Below are 23,263 nucleotides of genomic sequence, written 5' to 3'. Positions count from 1 at the left end.
GCCTACTTGTTGAGAAATTTCTTTCTGGGTCTTACCCTCTTGCTTGAGGGTGTCAATGATGGCCTTCTTGACATCTGTCAGGTCGCTAGTCTTACCCATGATGGGGGTTTTGAGTAATGAACCAGGCAGGGAGTTTTTAAAAGCCTCAGGTATCTTTTGCATGTGTTTAGAGTTAATTAGTTGATTCAGAAGATTAGGGTAATAGGTCGTTTAGAGAACCTTTTCTTGATATGCTAATTTATTGAGACAGGTTTTTTGGGTTATCAGGAGTTGTATGCCAAAATCATCAGTATTAAAACAATAAAAGACCTGACAAATTTCAGTTGGTGGATGATGAATCTATAATATATGAAAGTTTAATTGTAATCATTACATTATGGTAAATAATGAAATTTAACACTATATGCTAATTTTTTGAGAAGGACCTGTGTGTATATATATATATATTTATTTTTTTATTTTTTTTTAAATGTATATATGTGTATGTGTGTGTGTGTGTATATATATATATATATATATATAATGTGTGTGTGTATATATATATATATATATAATGTGTGTGTATGTATGTATGTATATATATATATATATATATATATATATATATATATATATATATATATATATATATATATATATATATATTTATATTTACTTTCCTGCATCATCTTAATGCCGAAAAAAAATTTGTTGGAAAATGGGTTTTTTTCTTGCTCCGATTCAAAGAGAACCTTACCATAACTGACTTTACTGCACCATCATAATGCAAAAAGATTGTTGAAAAATGAATCGGAGTAAAAAAATATTGCTTCGTTTTCTATTTTATAATTAGCATGAAAGATGATGTAAATGAACAGACAAAAAAAAAGGTGGAATCTGACACCATCTGGGCAGAAAAGACACAATAGTTGCGCTTATTTTAATCATCTAATATGTCAGCGTTCTCGAATCTGAACCGATTGTTTAAAAAAGGGGAAAAAAAAAAAGGCCCTCTCCAATTTGTTTCCTTTTGTCGCTCATTTCCAACTTTTGTCATCTGTCAGATTAGAAGGGGAGGGAAAAAAAAAAAAAAAAAATACAAGATGGTGAAAAAAAAAAAATAATGTATTCTTCCGTCCCCATTGACAGGATAGCACAAAAGCTGTCTGCAGGTCGATATTTTCCAGCAATATTTTTAACATATGAACAGTCGTTTTTGTAATTTCACCTTGGAGCTCAACCATTTATTATCGGATCAGAAGCATGTCAGTAATTCCTTTTGCCTAAACGTCTGCCTCTTTTTTAGCGCCAAGAACCGCGTCAGGAGCTCCAGCCTGAGGGGCGCAGCCGGTAATCTCCTCATTGACGAGCAGGTTAGGCGGGACTGTTTGAAAGGTATGTCACAATGCTTGACCTTTACGTCACATTAATGCCTCTGTAGATTTTTCTTGTAACGCCCTTCGAATACTTGGATAAAGGAGTCCATTTAGCAAATTACCTGCTTATCAAGAGCCTTTTGTGGTCGCGGGGAGACGTAAATTACTGTACATGCATTTATTATACATCTTGAATATGAATGTACTTGTCATCTGACCACTTAGTCCGGTTTCCATTCCATTTAACACAAGATGATTTTTTTTTTTTTTTCCTTAAGATGAAGCGTTGCTCTTCAGACATGCAAAAATGTGTGTTCTCAAAGCCGGGAAAATCGAGAGAGAGAAGGGGGGAATAAAAAAAAAAAATAGTACATGCTCTCAGCAGTGTTAAAATTCCCAGCACAAGTCCGTTTTTATTTTGCAAATTAAGATACTAATGCTTATGGACAATTTCTGCACACTTTAAATTTTTATTTTTTTTATGCATTTTTTTATGCATTTTTTTTTCCTTTTTTTTTTCTTCTTTGTGCAAAATTGTAAATGAGTTAAATTGAGTAGTAAATGTGTAGGATTATGTGCGTGATGATTACGATATTGATTTAAAGGATGACCTTTTAATATTTTTTCATTCTCCTTCTCGATACAGTCATTTTTTTTTCTGCTTTTTTTTCATGGTTAATATCCTTATGAGCGTCATTGCAGAATGGGTTTTTTAAAATTTATTTTCTTAATTTTTTTTTATTATTTTTATTTATTTTTTTTATTTGTAACTTTTGATTATAGAAATATAGTATCAAGATCGCCAAAGGGGTTGAACGAGATGAGATGTCGTGGAGGTTTCCGCTTGATTGATGTTGGAATAGACAATTGTGGAAACGACAAGCTGTGATGTCAGGGAGACCGGCGGAAGAAGTTTTATTATGACTTCTTTGGTTTCCATAATTGTTTAAGGAACTAGTGGATTTAAAGGGGGGTACTGCCATTCCCAAGGTCTGTAGAAGGTGCAATAATAATAATATTAGCAAATGCCTCCAATTAGAAATGTAGTATAGTTCTTCTGATTTGCTTTGGTCGCTGTAGTAGTTAAGGTATCCATGGTTATGACCACTAAGCAACAAGTTAACTGTCACTATGAGTGGTCGTAACCATGGATACCTAAGCTACTGGAATACCCTGAACCTGGGGTAAGCGACATAGCAAATCAGAAGAACTATACTACTATGCTAATATTATATTATATATTGATGGGATCTTGGAGATGGGAATACCCCTGTAACTTATAGAGGTAATATCTATCTGATATCATAGCGGGATGCCATGGTGGCACGGTGCACCCAATTATGATCCATGCCGAAGGGTCTGCACAAAAGAAAAATGTGCTGCAAATAGCAGAGTGTTGGCAGGAAACACACGGCATACATTACGCTTGTTTTTTATGCTCTTGTTCCTGAAGGGGTGAAAACTGCTGAAAGAATTGAAACTGCCACAAATCTATAAGGAAAACATAAGCAGGGTGTGCGTGAGATTTTAGAAATATTCACTTTGCAAAAAAAAAAAAAGAAAGTTGCTTAGTTTTATGATAAAGGGGGCTTCACCCGAATGCACCAACTTTGTAGTTAATTACCGGCTCTAAGTAATCTGCGTAAGTGGTGTAAAATTAGGGATAATAATTGATGTCAGCTACCATCATAATTTAGGAATTGGAGAGTTTCAGTAAATCTGCCCCATTACATTTTCAGTAGCAAAAGCTTCCTTGTTAGTTCAATATTCACTTGCAATCATTAAAGGCATTGTCCAGGTGTGAGATATTGTTGGTCCAACACCCGGCCCCTTCATCATTTATTTCACCTCCTGCTGAGACCTCATGTACACAGTGTACGTAGTCTGAACATTATGGCTCCATACACTGTGGCCGTTCTCAGATATTCTGGCTTTAGCTGCAATAAAGGGTATGAAAGGTGAGTACCCCAGAACGGCCACTAAACAGCGCAGCGAGCGGTGCTCTTCTAGCTTTGTTCCCCATCGGCCGCCATGACCAGATGTTGGATCTCTACCCGTCTTATACTGACAGTCTTATCTTTAGGATAGATCATCACTGTTCACTACCTTAGTCCTGGACAACCCCTTTAAAGAGGACCTGTCATTTGTCTTAAATATGTAATTTTAGATTTTTCTTGCCTGGTATAAATGCAACCCTGTACCCATGAATCTGGCCTTTTTTTGTTTTTGTGCCTCTCTATTCCTGAGATATCGGCCCCTTTTTCCTTCTATGTAAATCTCAACTTGTTATCCCAAATGGGTGTGTTCCTCGTGATGCTTTCCACAGAGAAGAGTTGAGGATCACGCCACCCTTTGCTTAAAAAAAAAAACAAACAAACAAAAAAAACTCTAAGATTTATGTAGAGGCCATAGCTCATTGATGGACAGACGCAGGAACAAGCGCAAAACGGCACCCGATTCTGGAGAAGTGGGGCATTTACACCCGGTAAAGAAATGACATAACTATAGTAAGTGACCAGTTTTATTGCTGAATATTGAGTTTGTTCCCAGGATCTTACCGCGGTTTAGCTCAGCCGGAATTCCACCGAAGTCGGGAGCGGGCGGACGGCGTTTACCGGGAAATGGCCTGGTTAATGTGTCTGCTTTGACGCGAGAGCTGGCGGATAATGAAGTGTTCTCCTCTGATGGCAGCTTCCGCCGTCGCTATATCATTTCTGATCATTTTTGAAAGTGATAGCTGTTTATCATAACGCAGATCCATTATTTAGTGTTTTCACATAAATACGAACCGGCCATTAATACAATTTATCTGGCACCCAGATTGCCATTTGTGCTTTTCCATTTCAAAGTGCGCCTCCAGCATCTGCCAGGAATACATTATTACCGGGCGAAAAGCTTCTTTCCATTGACATGGAGTGCTTCGCTGCTTTTTGTGCTGTGACTTTGTCAAATGCTATCAGAGGCTCGGTGTGGGGGGTGGGGTGGGGAACAGAAATGCCATATTGCCTCCTCAGCAGCTTGCCCCATGCTCTGCCAGTTCCATCATTAAGTTCTAATCTCGAGCGCACACGACATTTTTCTGCAAGTCGCTAATATGACAAACAACAGAGCAAATTCTAATCACTCGTCCGCTTGTCTCTTCTGTTTTGCAACCCTTGTGATCTGTGATTACTCCAGCATTATTTTTTTATTTTAATTTTTTTTACTTTTTTTTATCTTTGTGCCGTTCTTTCCCCTTCAATAGATGCACTAGCCACTCTGCAGACAATGCTGGAAAATGGCAGCAAGCCCATGCGTTCCTCATTAAACAGACTTGTCAATGCTCTCGCGCTGAATGGAGACGTGCCAGGCCTTGAAAAGATAAAGGAGTTAACTCAGCGCCACAAAATAGCCGCTGAAGTGCTGCCAGAGAGTCTGAACACCTGTGTAGTTTTGGCCCATCTGAAAAAGTAAGTGCATCGCATCGGGTCGGGCCGCGTGCCACACCGCATTGTAAGAGATATCGCTCCTTTGTGCTTTTTACTGTTGTAATTTTTTTTTTTTTTTTTAAGTCCTATGAAAAAAAAAAAAAAAAAAACTGTATGTGGTGGACTTTAGATGGTTTAAAGGACCCCATGCCACAGCTAATTTGAAACTTCCGGTAGTAAAAATGGTTATTACTGTGTCTCCTTAAAGAGAAAGTTGGCAAAATTATTTCTAACCATAAAAAAATAAAATCTAGTCCTTTCTTCAGGCTGCATTGTAAATGTTTCAGAAGGTAAATGATTTACAAGGAAGCCACTAGGTGGCACTATAAATGCAGTTCTCGTCTACCTAAAGGAAGGAGCTATTTTGCATACTTTTTCCCCAAAGTGCATTGCTCTATTTGCTAGATCTCCATAAGGAGAAAAGTAAGTTGCACAGATCCCTAATGTGTCATTCGAAGAGGATCCCGAAATGATACACTCAGGGAATATAGTCATTCAGGAACAGAAATCTGCTATTCTGACTTGCTTTGAGTTTGTTTGTTTTTTTTTGTCTAATAATGTATGGTTTTCTTTCCTTAATAGAAAGCGATCTCCTAATTTTTTTTTCTGACAAATACCTGGCAGTATAGATTGATAGACATAATAGACAAGGATACTTGTCATCAAATTGCTGCGACAATACTAAATGGAGTCCTGTAATGGAGACCTGGCAGTAATTGAAAGCTTTCCCTTCCTGCCTTCCTTTTGTGATCATCTGGGTAGTTTTGAGTTTTTATTTTGTTTTTTCCTTTTTTTGTTTGTTTTTTTGTTTGTTTTTTTACAGATGTGACCTTAACCAAGGTTAGGTAGAAAACATAGTTGACATAAGGAAGATATTCAGGAATTAAATCGTGATGCAGAATGTAAACTCCTCGATATCGGAGAGTAGAATGTTTACATCTATTTTAGGGAATGGTATTCATATTAAAGGGGTTGTCCGGCCTTAGTATGACTGCAGACTTGTGAATTCTCTAGGCGTGCAATCCGTGGGAACGACGAGCTCGTGACTGCAAGTATTCCAATTTCTGCGCTTGAGGTCACATGCTGACTAGACATGGGCGGCCTCTCACAATTCAAGGGAATTGAGCAAAACCAGCGACGTCTAGTCTGAATGTATGCGGATCGCATACTTGCAGTAATCACAAAGTGAATGCATACTTGTTCACTGAGCCAAATTGATAGTCAGTGTGGTATGTGGCCCCCAAATCTCTTGGGTCCTTAATAGTATTAATCTTCTAATATGGGCCAAAGGGATCTTTTGGACTGAAGTGCGATTGCAACCCCTGTACCTCCTATGTTACGCCCCTATCGATTTATCATGTGATTTCCTTCCATAGATCTGGATACTAAATGGACTAGACATTTACCGTACTTTATTTTACTTTTCTTGTATTCTCCTGTTATGCCAAGCCTTACAGGTTGATTGGCGGTGCTGTTCTCGGACCATTAGTCTAGACAAATTTGTCCAACAATCAAGTGAACACACATTTGTCATTGATCTCATTTTTTACACCGTTCTGTACTGCCAACATTAATAAACCTACATGAAGATTGGGAATGGCACCCATGATGATTCGTCTGCACCTACTGCCAGTGATGACTCCGTGTAAAATTGAGCAAATGAGCACTAATTGATTTTCTGGCAGATTATCCATCAATGTAAATGGGCCTTTAGAGGGAGTCTGTCACCCCTAATTCACACTTGAAACTAGCCACACAACCTTGTAGCAGATGGAGCAACAATTACAAAAAACATTTCTTTAAATCTGTTTATTTGTTGCTCCCCAAAACTGTTTGTTTTGTAACCTGCGGATAAAGGCACTCCACGCACAATTTCCGTAATTTAATGTCTTTATGCACTGTTCCACCCACTTTTTAAAATTACTGCCATACCAATGTTGATGAACATCACTATGTGAAGTTAAATCTTTGTGATCACAATTCCTGTGCTGGAGGGAGCACACAAATCACTTTCTCCTCTGTTCTGACATTGCTCCTTTCCTCTGTTATCCATTCAGTGTTGGAGAGAGTGCTAGTCTCCTCTGCTATCAATTCAGTCCTGGAGAGAGCACACAAATCACTCTCTCCTTGCTTCTGACAGTGCTAGTCTCCTCTGCTATCAATTCAGTCCTGGAGAGCGCACACAAATCACTCTCTCCTTGCTTCTGACAGTGCTAGTCTCCTCTGCTATCAATTCAGTCCCAGAGAGCACACAAATCACTCTCTCCTTGCTTATGACATTGCTCATCTTCCCTGCTATCAATTCGGTCCTGGAGAGAGCACACAAATCACTCTCCTTGCTTCTGACATTGCTAGTGTCCTCTGCCATCAATTCAGTCCTGTAGAGAGCACACAAATCACCCTCTCCTTGCTTCTGACATTGCTCATCTTACCTGCTATCAATTCGGTCCTGGAGAGAGAACACATCTCCCTCTCCTTGCTTCTGACATTGCTCATCTTCCCTGCTATCAATTCGGTCCTGGAGAGAGCACACAAATCACTCTCTCCTCGCTTCTGACATTGCTGATCTCCTCTATCACTTTATTGCTGGAAAGAGCACACAAATCACTCTCTCCTTGCAGCTGACATCACTACACATCTATACCCGAACAATGTGATCAGCCAGTCGTATGTTGCTCATCCTACTGTGAGTATCGTGCATTGCATTGAGGTGCTACCATTGCCTGCAGAGTCTCCTGACTTGCCTCCCATCAAGCACATCTGAGACGCAATTGGTCAGCATTTGAAAAGGCAGCTGCCAGCAGCAGATCTTGATGATTTGCACAATTGCAATGGACGTGGCAGAATATTCGTCACACAGCCATTAATAACATTACTAATAATACAACCTAAGCTCTCCCTTAGATGAGTTGCATGCAAAGGGTTACTGAGCAGTAATTCTGACATTAAAATAACTCATTTTCTTTATCGATGTGGTGCCCTTTACTTAAATCAAGTAGTAATAATGTATAACCTTATATTAAAAGCCACAAGGTAATCTTAAAAGTTCCTGCAATAAGTACAGGAACGCCATGACGAGTTACAGCGCCGGCTACATTTGCTAGGTGCAGAATCACTGATTTTTCTCAAACCATTCTTGCATGGCCTCATCATCTGAGCAGGTAGAGCGGCTGAGAGCAGAGCCGAGCCATTGCCAAATGGAGTTGTCATCCCACGTTATGCAGACGGCACGCTTGCTGCACGCATATATATACACCCGCCTGTTGTAAACATATTAAATTATTAGCACAGTCCTCGCAGGATAAAATGGAAAGCGCCCAAGTGCCGCAGACAAATTATATTTATTATCAGTTTCTGAATGAAGCCGGACAGTCGTGCAGGAAAGTGCTGCCGCTAAATATTTTATCCAATAGTACCAGAAAGGTAGACGTAGTTTTCCTACATTATTTATTGAATATTGAACATTAATGTTTCCCTTTTTTTTTTTTTTTTTTTTTTTGCATCTACAGTTTTAACCTTCTTAGTTAGCGAGTCAGTTTTACTCCGAGGGAAAGGCAATGTTGGTTGGGGTCTTGCTCCACTAAACATCATTCTGCCCCCTCGTTTCTTAAAGGAGCAGTCCAGGATTAGGAAAAAAAAGGGTTTATAGCGCCCTCGCCGGATCATGGGCTGTTTTTGGAATTGCAGTTTGCCTATGTTAAAGTGGTCATCTGTCACTTTTCACTTTCCAATCATTGGCGCCACTGATATTACATCCGTCAGGTGCTCGCCGGGTACTGTGCACCTATCCTAATAATTAGAATAGGCCATGATACCTGACAGTAGCACCTCCTACCCACCACTTGTGGAAGGGCATGATGATCCTGCTGCCGTAAATGGTGCTAGGTTGCAGTACCAGTCACAACCCACTGATAGATGTGGCGCTGTTTCTGTGGGTGCTTTTGGCTTAAGTAGACCTCTAAATTTACACAAAAAAATGGGACTTGTTAATATATGGACAAATGAAGGGACATTGCACTCCAATTTTGGGGCTATGCCCATTTTCCATGAAGATGATCAAGAATATCCCATGTCCCAAGGTATCCTGATCATTGATGATTTATGTAAAAACATTTCACGGTCTTGTATGAATTTCGTGTTTTGTTTGTTTTTAGTGGAAACTTTGAAGAGGGGATCTCACTGATGGAGTCTATGTGCATAAATGAGCCTAAGAAGACACACTCGTCATTCTTGATCAGCCAGTTACTGAGGAATAACATGGAAGAGGCCCTGGAAAAATGTACGTGTGCTTGTAAGACTAGTGATAGTTTGTTCCGCTTATACTTTGTGATATGTGCATCTGAAGTTCAGTGCACAAGGAAGCGTTAAATATTAGATGTAGATGGTTTCCATGCTTTAAAGGGAATCTGTCATGATGTAGGGGCAGAGACTCTGATTCCATCGATGTATCACATACTGACATACTGGGCTTCTTGCTGTCATTTTGATAAAATCACTGTTATATCTGCTGCAGATCTAGCACTAATCTGAATGCTGGTATCTGTAGAACGTCACCCACACCACTGATTGATGGCTTTCTGCCTATGCACAGTGTGATTGGGATTTGGTTATACTGATGTCATAAATATGGAGGACCACATGGTGGTAGAAGGTTTACTTGTCCTCTAGTGATGATTTTATAAAAATTCCTTCAAGAGGCTGCTCACACTGCTGTCCACCTTGTCTATCTGATCCAATGCTGGAGATACCAGGAGTGCACAGGTAAGAAGAGGCTGCTCACACTGCTGTCCACCTTGTATGTCCAATCTAATACTGGAGATACCAGGAGTGCTGAGGTAGGAAGAGGCTGCTCACACTGCTGTCTACCTTGTATGTCCAATCTAATACTGGAGATACCAGGAGTGCTGAGGTAGGAAGAGGCTGCTCACACTGCTGTGCACCATGTATGTCCCATCTAATACTGGAGATACCAGGAGTGCTGAGGTAGGAAGAGGCTGCTCACACTGCTGTCCACCATGTATGTCCCATCTAATACTGGAGATACCAGGAGTGCTGACGTAGGAAGAGGCCACTCACACTGCTGTCCACCATGTATGTCCCATCCAATACTGGAGATATCAGGAGTGCTGAGGTAGGAAGAGGCTGCTCACACTGCTGTGCACCATGTATGTCCCATCTAATACTGGAGATACCAGGAGTGCTGAGGTAGGAAGAGGCTGCTCACACTGCTGTCCACCATGTATGTCCCATCTAATACTGGAGATACCAGGAGTGCTGACGTAGGAAGAGGCCGCTCACACTGCTGTCCACCATGTATGTCCCATCCAATACTGGAGATATCGGGAGTGCTGAGGTAGGAAGAGGCTGCTCACACTGCTGTGCACCATGTATGTCCCATCCAATACTGGAGATATCAGGAGTGCTGAGGTAGGAAGAGACTGCTCACACTGTTGTTCTCCATGTATGTCCCATCTAATACTGGAGATATCAGGAGTGCTGAGGTAGGAAGAGGCTGCTCACACTGCCATCCTCCTGGTATTTCTGAATGCTGAGCAGCTTTCATGACCCAAAGATAACCTATACCATGTATTGGTAAGCAATCTTTAGATCACTCCAAAGGAGCCTCCTACTGCACGTGCTCACAGGCTCTCGTCCTATCTATTTTATAAGATCTTTTTTTGTTAATTCAACAAGAAGGTGACTATTTTTTTTTGTGTGTGTGTGTTGATTACCACCCTAGACAAAAAAATGTGATTTGCTAAGGATATTTAAGAATTAATTTCTAATGACATCTTCATTTATTTTTGGTTTCTATTTTAGAAGAAACCCTTTAAGCATGTCCATCTTTGGTGTTTTTGGATTTATCTATAATAGTTTACCAAGAAAAATCCCTACTGTGGAGGAGAGTAAAGCTGAGCCAATATGCTGCACATAGAGAAAACCTTTACTCTTGCACATTACTTATCTATGCACCATCTCTTTTGTGGCAGTGAGCATCTTGGCAGAGCGAATGGCCAACCAGTTTGCAAACTACGTGCCCGTTACGGATCTCTTTGTAAATTATGTCAGAATGGGAAGAGACGAAGAAGCCAGTCATCTATTACAGGTAAGTAAGAGGACATGTTGCTTTTTTTCCCCCCATGTGCAGTTGACCAGAGCTCTCTGTATCCCCATGGGGTTGTGCTTGCCATATAATTTCCATACTCTATCCGTAATGTTTTTTATTTTTCCTTAATCTGTGTTAGAAGAGCTTTTTTTTTTATAAAAAAATTATCAAAAAGTTGTATGCACGCAACAAAGGACACACAAGAAAATTACAGCTTGCTATAATAATTTATAGCAAGCTGTAATTTTGTTATGTGTCCTTTGTTGCGTGCATACAACTTTTTGATAATTTTTTATTTTGTCAGCCTGGATGAGCATAAACAGCAATTTTGGTCTTGTTTTTCATAGCTTTTTCTTATGGCATTCATTGTCCCTGGATAAAAACAAAAGTTCTATAGTACTGATTGTTAGGATTACAGTGATTTTTTTTTTTTTCCCATTTATACAGCAGTATTGGGGCTTTTTTTTTTTTTTTGCATAATGAACTGTAGTATTGGTACCATTAAGGGATAGGTACAACTTTGTACGGTGGGATGAGCAAAAACTGCATTATGGGCATGTTGACACCAAATATGCATTGTTTGGGGGTTTTTTTTGTACTTTTTAAAAAGGGAGCGCTCTTTTCCTATCTTAAACCCAGCGATTTTTTTTTAATAAAGCCCAGTAAAGGGTTGAAACGTTATCTATCCAGTTTGTTTTGTCACTTACGTCCCTGCACCTTTTTGTCTGACTCTAAGCCTGCGCGGAGAATAAAACCCTATGCGCCATTGAAATAAGTGTCCAGCGCTGCTCCTTCCTTCTTGCAATGTTACAGATAACAGCAGTCGTTGGGGGGGCATAGTTGTACACAGATCTCCATAGCATGGAGAGGGGAAAAAGCATGTACAGTCTCAGGGAGTGGCAGATAAAACAAGCTATAGAAAAAGGATCAAAGCACATGAAGAGGAAATGAGTGCAGTTAAAGGTTGTGGCGCTTGTTCATAGATTCTAAAACTGGTGACAGGTTTCCTTTAAATTTTTCTCTTTTCTCTGCTCTATGTAGAAACAGGAAGTCTCTTTTCCCTGCATTTATCATTCCCCTCTTCAACCCCTCCTGACCCAGCTGTTCCTTCTCCTGCCAGGAACTTTTAAAGTGATGACTCATGCAGGGAAAATAGGTCTCCTGTTACATGGAGCTTAGAAGGATTCAGCTAGTCGGTTATTAATCATGTGATGTCATAGACCTAATGGAAAAGAGTAGAATTAGCGTGGTAGAAAGGCAAAATGAGCAATTGTAAGTACACAGTGCTATAGAATAGGATGATTGCAATATATTAAGAGGATAATAATGTTGATGGGAGGAGAGCTTCTTTATTAATTTAGAACTGTACGGAGGGTCTCACTATACCGGTGGGTGCCTGTTTTTTTTGGTATGTGAATTACGACATGCTCCATTGGACATTATAAATTTGTGCCTTACGTAGATTGATGTGGTACCTGGGATCCCCTGTTTTGCTTAGGAATTGGGTTTTTAATGTGGTTCTGCCCTCACTTGCTGCGCAGGGAGGGGATCACTGTACACTCTGTTTTTGTTGTTTTTTTTTTTTTCCAGTAATAGGCATAAATTCTGTGCACCCCGCAAGCAGCGAGCGGCATGTCACCGGGCCAGATGCTAAAGGGGATGCAATATTGCCTCGTACTGTATGAGCATTGCACACACTCACGTGCTGATTGCTTATTACGATCCACTTTTACTTTTCGCCCTCGCATGCTAAATGAGGAACGCAGGCTCTTCCCAGTTGCCGACATTCTCTGCAAAAATTAGCAATCGTCAGGAAGCGATCCGACGGCATTCATCCCATTTTACTTAGTGCTAAATATAAAGCGCAGCCAAGTGCGTGCGGAGCGGTCGGGGACGAGACCTGCCGCTGGCAGTGTACACAAACAGCCGCAGACGGGGAGTCGCTTCCCTGCAGGTGGCCGTCACAGTGAGCCTGCACATTGCCGGGCTTCTATAGACCCCCCGGGTCACATTAAGGCCGCTTACCAATTTCCAATAGTAAACAGCCGTATATTCACTTAAATGCCGAGCAGCTGGTAAAGCTGGAAGCCGGAAAAGAAAAGCAAAACCGCCGCTCCTGCCCTCACCGTACACAGCAGGCCCGGCTGCTGCTCATCATGACGGGACCGCCGGTAATATGTGATCAGAGGAGGGACAGCATGGACGTGTTCTCCAGAGCTCCAAGGGGGAGGCCGAACATGGTCCTCAATTGCAGAAAAGTCACAAATTATGGTAAAATGTAGCTTTCCTGCAGCAACTTTTTTTTTTTTTCATGTTTTTTTTTTTTTCTCCACATTTAAAGCCACTTGTAAAATATTATCGCCCTGCCAATTATTTTACAAGGTCACATTTTTATTTTTTTTTAAATTTCATTTAGTCGCAGGGTTCCTTGCAATTAGAAACATTTAAAGTTGTCGACAAGTTGAAATAATTGAAGGGATTTTGGAACTAAGATATTAAAGAGGGTATTTCAAAGATCTAGCCCTCTTATGTAGCAAATACCCCCAAATAGAATTGTAGTATAGTTCTTTTGATTATCTGTCGCTTACCTCATGTGCAGGGCATTGCAGTAGCTTATGTATCCATAGTTACGACCACTCATATAGTTACCATTGATACCTAAGCTACTGCAATGCCCTGCACATGGGGTAAGCAACATAGCGAATCAGAAGAACTATACTGCATTTCTAATTTGTGTATTTTTACTAATATTACTATTACACCTACTACATATTGGGATAGGATCTTGGAGATGGGTCTATTTAAGTGACCTATTCTAAGGCTAGGTGCAGACTGCCATGGATTTGCTGATCCTAGAGAATCAGGTTGATTGATCAGTGTGTGATTTGATTTTCTCGGATGAGTAGATAATAGAAAAAGTTCTCCATCTCTCCTATTCGATCAGTCTGTGGGATTTGGACTGCCCTCAGAGGTCATCCAAGTGTGGGCCGATGTTTTCCACGGAATCATCGACTTGCGTGTTATCCGAATATCGGCTCAAACTCTGGCATGCAGTGATTTTTTATTTTTTTTTCCTTTGGACAAAATCTGACGTGCACAGCTCCATAAAATAACATAATAACACAAATCTTTATTGCATTTATGCAAAAAATACGGCCATTTGCATGCACCTTTAGGTTGGTCATTCAGATCAGTGGGTTCTCACCCTTGGCAGTCAATACCTGGAGGAGTCGCCACTGGAGAGGCTGGAACAGCACTGCTCAGTGCAGCATTGTGGACGTTCTGCTGTTAGCTACAGCTCCAAGTATCAGCTGGATCAGACCCCCGCAATCCTAAAAGTAGACCCTCAATCCCTGTCTAAACGACCCATAAATTGCCAGCCCCTCCGTATCTCCTTAGCGCCTATAGCCTGAGATCCCCATTAAATGAGCGGCTACAGTAGATCGTTGGTGCCGAAGAAAAGTACAGTGTCTTATTAAAGCGCGTGTAATAATGTGTATATAACATTGTCTTGCGGTGATTGACTGTACATCACCTCGCCGTGTAGCGCAGACACTTGATTTTTCAGGCTTGTCATGTAAAGTTTTGTTGTGTTTTTTTTTTTTTTAACTTTATAACTTTTGTCTCTCTCTGTTAAGAACTGTCTGTTGCATTGAAAAGCTTTTATAAAACAGATTGAAATCAGTCCTTTTGTATGCATAAGTGTAGGTAATTATACTTTAAAGGGAACTTGCTTTGTACATTTTAATTTTTTTTTAAAGAAACGAAGTTATCTCCCTGACACCTTATTAAATGTATAATTAACCTTATGATCCCGAGCTCACTTATGAATGCTTGGCAGTATAATTGGAGATGAATAGAATTCCTTCCTTCCCCCTCCCGTCTTTCTTTTTCAGTCCCTAAACCTTTCTTGGTTTTATTTATTTTTTTTTCTTTTAAGCAAACCTACACCGCGCCAAGGACGTATTTATGACAGATCGGCATGATTAGGCTGAGCTTTACTGGTTGCAGTGCGCTCCGTCGCTGTGATTACACCGTTTTTGCCATGATGTTTTTCTCCCGTTTTGCATTGTTTTATTTTTCTCCATTTGTGGTGGTGTTTTTTTTTTTTTTTTACATTTTGTTTCTTTTGTGTTATTTCCTGCAATGTATCCATGTTTTTCTCTGTATTACAGAGATGCCCTGCAATTGCGGAGCAGAGAGCGATGTTGGGCCGCCATATTATCAGGCAGTTGGGACGGAACGAGGTACGTCTTGGGTTTAGCGATCTATGCAATGTGTTTGGGTTTTTTTTGTTGTTTTTTCCTTTTTCTTTCTTTGTCTTCTGTTAGATGACTGTTTAACACCACTGAGGCTATTATCTCTAGTTTTTTATTATAACTTTGCAACGTCCAAGGGCCCAAAAAACATGGTGTTTAGAGGGAGAAAATTAAAGCCATGTATTGACGATACCTGCACCATTACGGGAGCCTCCCCTTCCACCTTGGTTATGACAAAGCATAACCTGAGAAGGGTTTGGTTTAGTAAAATGAGCTAGTCAGCCCCCATCACTGCGTCACTGGTCACATGCCGACAAAAGGAGGGGAAGGAAACTCCTCTGTTGAAACCAGTGCAGAAGTGGAGGTGCTCGGACCACCAGACTGGCACAGATATTGTGAAAATGCTGCCGTTTTCTTAAAGGAAATTGGTAAGCAGGTTTGTGTTATGTAATCTGAGAGCAGACTAATGTAAGGGTAGAGACCCTCATTTCAGCTGTGTTACTTACTAGGCTATTTGCTTTTTCAATAAAATCAGTGTTTTATCAGCAGGAGATTATCTCTACAGGACTAGGTGTCTCGTGCCTCCTTGTCCATCCACGCCCCCATCACTGATTGGTTAGTGGTGTGGGCGGAGTTATACACAGCTCAGTATTTGAGCTCTGCTAGATCTGCCGCAGGGAAAACTGATTGATCACAACTGTTGCACACAGTAAACTAAGTGATACATCTCTGGAATCAGGGTCTTTGTCCCCACATGCTGCTATTAGATTACAGAGCAAAAACCCGGTGACAGATTCCCTTTAAATAAAATTTATTAAGGCTGATTTCACAAATCTGTGAAACGCGGACCGCACCCACATTGTAAGACGTGGCTCGAATGCTGCCTCCCCTGACTTGCGATAATGGCCATATATTCCAGGCAGTTAGGTTGGGTCAGAAGACTTGGCGATCAAACCCATTTTTTTGCCCCATCATTATTTAGCTACCAGTAGTATTGAGATAAATGTTGTTACATGGCGCCCATCAAGTCCTGCACACTGAGGACGACCATTTCCTCCCTGGTTAATAGGACCCAAGGTTGAAGACCTCGTCCCTTAGCATTGGGCCCTGCAGTCTTGCATGTGGGGTATATCTTTACCATGCAGTTTAATAAATTCTTCTTTCCATCTACAGGAAGATAAAACGATTCGCCTGATCAGCTTACTCTCTGATCCATATTACAAGCAAGTCCACTACAGCTTCTTGATGAGGGACTACGGTAAATGGCATCGAGATGGGATTTATTGCAGCTTGTCAAAAGTTTAAAGGGGTCAGGCAAGGGTAAACGTATACCCACCTGGTAATTGGCCCATTGCGGTTTCTCAGGTGGTTCTGCCGGTCTTTTTGAAATCAACCTTCAGGGCTTATGGCGTGAGGCCTCGGGAAATCATCACTTCAGGCCTGCCGTAAAGACTAACATGTCCACCAGAGATTGCACTGGCATTACGGGGCAATTAGCAGATGAGTTTAAGGTATCAGTTTTGTACCTTTTCTGATTTCTGCCAAGTTGGTCAAATCTTGGACAACCACCTATGCGCTGGATGGGTGATATTGATGTTCTACTGGTCACCAGAATGGGGGCCTTGTGTCCACGGTTTCTTCCCGACAGTCTTTTATGGCCAGAAGGAGTTGGGTAGAACTTCAGCTAGTGCCCCATTAATGTATATGGCACTAATGAAGGAAATAAAGCTCGTTGCAGCTGTCCTATCTTCTGGCCGTTAGACTTTGGAGTATCGGGACCATGCGTGACCTGCCGATCTATTCTATTATGGTCCTCCATTCTGGTGATGGGCTAAACTTTTAGTTATCACCCGCAGCAGATAACTTGCTTAGACCATAATACCCTTTTAGTTTGTGCAGTAGTGCCCATCCAAAAACTGCGTCACTCTTGACCATAGGTTAAATCTGGTATTGCAGCTCAAAACTATTGACTTACCGTAAATAAAGCTCAGCTTTAGCTCAAGGAAAAGACTGGCTCTAGAGCTTTTCGAGAAAGATGGTATGTGATCCAACAGAACATTTTTACTTTAAATTTTTTTTTGTAGCTTACTTTAGTGAACAGTCCAGACACCACATTTCTTCCGTCAGTAATTTACTTGACCGTTTTATCGAGGCGCCTTTTTAATCTAAAATTTCCCTCTAGAATCGAACAAGGAGGTTGATGCCGCAGTCGCTTTGTATGAGAAAACCAAAGCCGAACACATTGATCCAGATGACTTGTTCCTAAAACGACTGGCAGTCCTTCTAAGGGGTGCAGGGAAGCCTGTCCCATTCTCTGAGCCCCCTGTGAGTACTTCCTAATTTACCCGTACCTCTCCGTCGTACGAGCTGGTAATAAACAGAACACCACGGTCTGGGGAGTGGGGTACTTAATTACACGGGGATTAAATCTTGTGTGAGAATCCTCCACGGGCCGTGTGCATGTGAAGTGCTCGCTGCTCCGAGCTCCAGGATTAATTTAGTTATACTTTTGGGAGTCGATAACCTTCTGTGGATTAATGTGTTAAAAGCGTGAGATAGAATCAGCCGCTCACATCTGCAGGTCATGCTGAAGGTATATGTCCTCCGAGGAGGCAGCTTTCTCTCCATCTTGGAGCTTGAAAGGTGATTTTAATCCTTTCTATTTATTGACCACTAATTGCTTTTGTTTTGCGGTGTTTCATTTTACGTAGCTCGGTTTTAGGGCACAACAAATCTGTTTTGTCAGAGGCTGTTTGCAGCTTTCAATTCTTGGCAAGAAGCGGTAATCAGAAGTTCCCAAGATATGAAGATGTAGATTAACGGTGACATTCAAAAGCCCCGTCTATACAAAGTTAGATAGTGGATCCCAGTGTTTTACACGACATTTGTTGTGGTTTTTGTTTTGTTTTTTAAATTCACAAATTTTATTCTTTTTGTTTTTTTGTTTTCTTTTTGTTGTGTTTTATTGTAAGAAGAGCTAAACTTTGCGTAGTGAAAATGTCAGTCCCTTCCTGACTGTTATCTGTGTTTTTCTCTTTCTTCCCACAATTCTGATTTTCTTGCTCTTCACACACAAATCAAATAAACCTACGATCCCATAGGGCTCATTCACATAGCCGACTGTTCTGTGCACGAGACCTACGTGTTCTTCTATATGTCTCTGTTCTTAGAGATTCTTTCAAGATTGTGCCTGGTTCCAACACATGCCCTTTAAGGAAAAAGTTTCTCCCATAACTGAAGCTTCTAGAGGAGAATGTCATTAAATGGGTTGGCCTCTACTTTTTTATTGATGGCCTATCCACAAGGCTATGCCACCAATATCTGATTGCTGGGGGTGCGCCACCAGGCACTCCCTGCCGGTCAGCTGTTACCGGAAACGGACAGAAGTTCTCAAATGCTGCCGGTTGACAGCATCTCCATTGGGTGCTATAGATCCACCACCTATTCACGTCAACTAGGGGTGCACCTGCAGGACCCAGGTTCCACCACTATTGCAATGATGGAACTGCTGTGTTATGGAATTATCCAAGAACCTTCTGGCCGCTGCTGATTGGCGGGGTTGCCGGTTGTATCGGACCTCCACCGATCAGATATTAATGACCTGTCCTAATGATAGCCCATCAATAAAGTAACTACCAACCTCTTTAAAGGTCTGTTACCAAGATTGAACGTTATCATCTACCCGTATAATAGGGGTTAACGTACTGATTCCTTGGGGTCTGACTAGTAGGATCTTCAGAGATTCCCAAGCTCTTTGCTCGATTTCTGCAAGTCCCATAGACAATGAATGGAGTGCAGGTACTAGCAATGTTTAATTTCCGGTTTGTAAAACTTTGATAACATGTTTTGTAGGAAACCGTAGAATATTATAAGGAACAGCTGAAGAAGCAGCTGTCACAAGACAAAGAGGAGCTGCAGAAGGAAGAATGATATTTTTATCTTGCATTTTTACAATGTTTTTGTTTTTTATTGTATTTTGTTTCCCGTTGTAAATTGTAATGTGACCGATCAGTGATAATTCATTAAAATATCCAAGACCTAAGCTTGAGTACTTTGCATGTCTTGCCCCCTGACATTCCCCAGCTGTCATGTTACCGCTGCGTAAAACCGGCCACTTTCACGCAGCAGTTTTTCGGTAAGTGTGCAGTGTCTCCAACAGGCTTTCCAATAGGCCTTTGCTTTGCAGGCTGCTTTCTTAGTTCTGGAAACAAGTGTGCCTTCAGCAACAACAACCAGATCATCCAACAAAGCCCGGTGTGAACTTGTACATGGAACCACAGATGTGTTGGGACATTACAACAAAAAACAAAGCTACAGAACCAGGACATTCCTTAAGATCTGGAGCTTTATTAGAAGAGTAATAACACGTGTTCTGTATCGTGTCTTATGCCTTCAAGCTATCGTCATAGATATAACTAAGATCTGACCCCGTGTCAAACTGTTCAGTACATAGGTGCGTGTTCATTACTTTTCTAATAAAGCTTCAGATCCTAAAGGCTGTGGACACCTTCGACGTGGAAACAATGATTTCATCAGTGGTTCCATTTAGTTAAAGGTGTGTTCTCATCTTGTCTTCTGGAGTCCTCTGCTTCCATGGAGGTACTGCACTTCTTAAGATCAAGAGGTTGGACCAGCGTCATGGTCGCACCGCGGGCAAGTACTGAGCACTCTCCTATATCGAGAGCATGGGAGAAGTACAGGGACACTGAAGCTGACTAGATCCAGCAATCTGACCACTTCGGAGCTCCTTTTACAGTGGTCGGCAACCTTGGCAATGAGATGTACACAAATTAAAAATCCTTATGTTCTTTTTATTTGGTTCGTGTTTTTTGTTTGTTTTATTTAGTTTTGATTGTTTCTAAAAACAAAATTAAAATGTGAATATATGTCTTAATGTTTTTCACCGTTGAAAAATTATCTGATTGAAAAAGAAAATCCTTCTGTCCTTTAGAAACAAAATATACATTCGTTCTTTGGAATGTAGAGTTTTTGCCAGCCGGTAAACTGCAATGTTGCTTATTATAAAAAGCACTTTTTGTGCAATTTTTATTTTATTGAAGAAGCTAAATTTAAAACCTAATGTATTAAAAATAAAAAATGTATTAAAATGAAAAAGAATATTGGCTTCATTTTTTATTTTAGGTGCAGCGAAGCAATAAAAAAATACTGGTAAATGAACACCAACGGAAGATCTCTGCATGGTGCTGTTACTGCTTTTGAGGTTGCAGTATCCCCTAATGTAGATTCACCTGCTACATGAGACCACCTTGTGATACTGCAGCGAGTTTAGGATCTGCAATCGCCAAGATTTCAGAAATAATCCATTTAAGTAGCAGCTTCCCAGCCAAAAACAAAGTCCACAGTTCATCAAAGATTTAACATAAGAAAATGGCATAAAAGATGTGAAAAGGCGCTTAATTTTGCAACTTTTGCCATTTTCACACCTTTTTTTTTCTCCCCAACTTGGCCGAAATTAACAAGACAGGGTCTTGACGTTACAGCTTGTCTAATTCATGATGAGCTGTGGCATTCACTACTCCTGATATTCACTCCAGTTCTTGACTGGAGTAAGATTTGTGGCTAGATGCTCCTGATTTATGAAGCTTTGTGCTCCTTTACATGAATCGGGAGCGTCTGACTCCAACACACCCCATCATCAAGACCGGTGAGAACATTGTTGGACTTAATGAATCGGGGCTAAAATCTTATTTTTATTTTGCTTTGCTTCACTTTTATTGTTATGATTCGGGGTTTCATGCTATTCATGATTAGTTTTACAGCCCATTTACGGTTTGCGATGTCCGGACCTGGCTGCAGGTCTTTTGACCGGAACTCCACCGCCTCATAGGTATATATGGTTCAGGGCAAGAGACCCTTGGACAGTCCGTTCATTGTAGTCCTTAGAGCACAGTCAGACGTCATTATATATCAGAACGCAGTGGATGAACTGGTCGGCGGATCGCCTCACTAGAGCGCGACAGCTGCATAGAACTGCATGAAGCTGTCACGCTCAAGTCGGGAGAGCCGCCGACCAGTCCGTGCACCGTGTCCTGATCTCTGTCCGATCTATACGGCCTTTTGATTGCGCCCTTAATCGGTGAAACCCAGGTATGTGAAACTGTGTTAATGGACAGAGCTCCAATTCTATCTAGGACAGTGGAGCTCAAGTCTTCCAGTTTTTCCTGCTGGTTCAGTGTCTGCACAGTATTTTGGCAAGTTGGATTGTAATTAAAAATTGAACTTTAGCTGAATGTGGTATAATAACTTTACATTATAGAGATTCCGTAGAAGCGCATCTAATATAAATGTGTCGACTGATTTCGATTGCCAGCAGAATTGTGAATGCAGCTCTGAGTTATACTACATATGTAACTTGGACTTCTAAATAATACAGAACATAATTAAATTAATTTGCAAAATGTGCCATTATAAATCTGCCTTTGCGAAATCTGTTTTGGAGCCATGTTGCTGCACTATGTTTAATAGCAATGTTTCCAAATTAATCCGCTGTCCTGTAGTCCAAAGCCTTGAGCCTAAATAATGTTAATATATAAAGCCATTTTTCAATGCTATTGTCTCTTACGGCGGACCGGAGGCTGCTGATCTTGCATTGCTGCCCCTTGTATTTAGTTTTCACCTGCAATCACGTCACACCCTATTCATGCAGCGCTGACCGTAAACCAATGGGAAGTAACCATCACTAGTAATCGCGGTTACATGTGGATAAAAGCTGGAGTTTGTGAGGCATAAAGGAGGCATCAGCACAGCTCCGCCATCCGAGCGCTCACACCAGTCACTTCTCAAGCCACCAGCACAGTAATTGTTTTGGTCACTTGCATAGTTGTAAAATTGCTCCAATCCCGGGTGATGCATCCAAAATAGTTATGTAGCTTCTGTGTCAGCAGAAATCTAGGCAGCTGTTGATGTAAGGATGCGAGATCACGAGCCGGAAAGAGATTTTTATAACGGTTTCCAGCAGCTGATCTGCTCGAAAAAAGTAAATGGACCGGAGCTATGGAAAGATCATAAAATACACAACCCTCTAGCAACGGTGTACGATTGATGCTGCATTCACCCATAGAGAGTTTACGTGATCCATACATGCTGTATATCCCTTTTAACCCCTTCAGCCCAGAGACTCTTCACCTTCCACCACCAGGCCATTTTTTTTTTTTCGATTCTGACCAGTGTCACTATGTGATAATATCTCTGGAACGCTTTAACGGATCCCAGTGATTCTGTAAATTTTTTTGTGACACATTGTACTTCATGATGGTGGTAAAATTTGTTCTATATCACTTGCGTTTATTTCTGAAAATAATGAAAATTTAAAAACTTTTGCAATTTTCAAACTTTTTTTAGTGCCCTTAAGGCTATCTGTATAAGCCAAAAAAGAAAAACAACCCTTAAAAATACCTTTTATTAACCATATTAAAATTCTATATATAAATATTAACCAACACCAAAACCTAAGATCAGAGCGGGGTATTGATACAGCAATAAATACGCCAGGGAGTCCTAATATGGAACAGGCAGTCCTAACTTTATCCCTAATTGCTTCCTATTGGACTGTACCTTCCTGGCAGTGGAGGTTGGCACCCTAAATTCGGCGTGGCGCCCCAACACTGCGTCGGCTGTCCCTTCTGGCCCTATACGGACCCTAACCACTACCCACTCCCAAATCCCAACACCATACACACAACCACAAAACCTGGTCAAACTAAAAAGACTAATTAGGTAGTATTGCACTGAAACCTATTGCACTTGTGTCCGCTTTTTATCCAGGACTGTTCCCTGAACTCGCCATTTGTTGAAATCAGAATATATATATATATATATATATATATATATATATATATATATATATATATATATATATATATATATAGTCACCTAGATTGTCAGGGGCATGGAGAGGGAGCAAATAGGCCTCCAAAGTTCAATTTTTGGGGAAAAGAAAATAAGTGCTCCTGTGCTCATAAACTATTTACATTCTACTGCCATATTTGGCTGCATAGTTAAGTCACCACGACCAAGTAATATATTTATAGCAAGCTAGAAGGAAACATCACGTAT

At 40.8% G+C, this 23,263-nt stretch overlaps 1 protein-coding gene across 1 annotated transcript in view; it reads left to right on the top strand.

The window, feature by feature from the left end:
* LRPPRC (leucine rich pentatricopeptide repeat containing) overlaps positions 1-19,229 on the top strand; it is a 172,945-nt gene extending 153,716 nt beyond the window's left edge. The window contains exons 31-38 of the mRNA XM_077282385.1: positions 1,286-1,374; positions 4,600-4,804; positions 8,977-9,101; positions 10,813-10,928; positions 15,104-15,175; positions 16,361-16,445; positions 17,370-17,512; positions 19,040-19,229. Coding sequence (XP_077138500.1) covers positions 1,286-1,374; positions 4,600-4,804; positions 8,977-9,101; positions 10,813-10,928; positions 15,104-15,175; positions 16,361-16,445; positions 17,370-17,512; positions 19,040-19,117 — 913 coding nt within the window. The 3' untranslated portion in view covers positions 19,118-19,229. The remainder of the gene's footprint in view (positions 1-1,285; positions 1,375-4,599; positions 4,805-8,976; positions 9,102-10,812; positions 10,929-15,103; positions 15,176-16,360; positions 16,446-17,369; positions 17,513-19,039) is intronic.
* Positions 19,230-23,263: the final 4,034 nt, after the last annotated feature.

This window comes from Ranitomeya variabilis, chromosome 2 (assembly GCF_051348905.1).
Source record: "Ranitomeya variabilis isolate aRanVar5 chromosome 2, aRanVar5.hap1, whole genome shotgun sequence".
Classification (NCBI taxonomy): domain Eukaryota; kingdom Metazoa; phylum Chordata; class Amphibia; order Anura; family Dendrobatidae; genus Ranitomeya; species Ranitomeya variabilis.
This window is presented reverse-complemented; position numbering and strand designations above follow the sequence as displayed.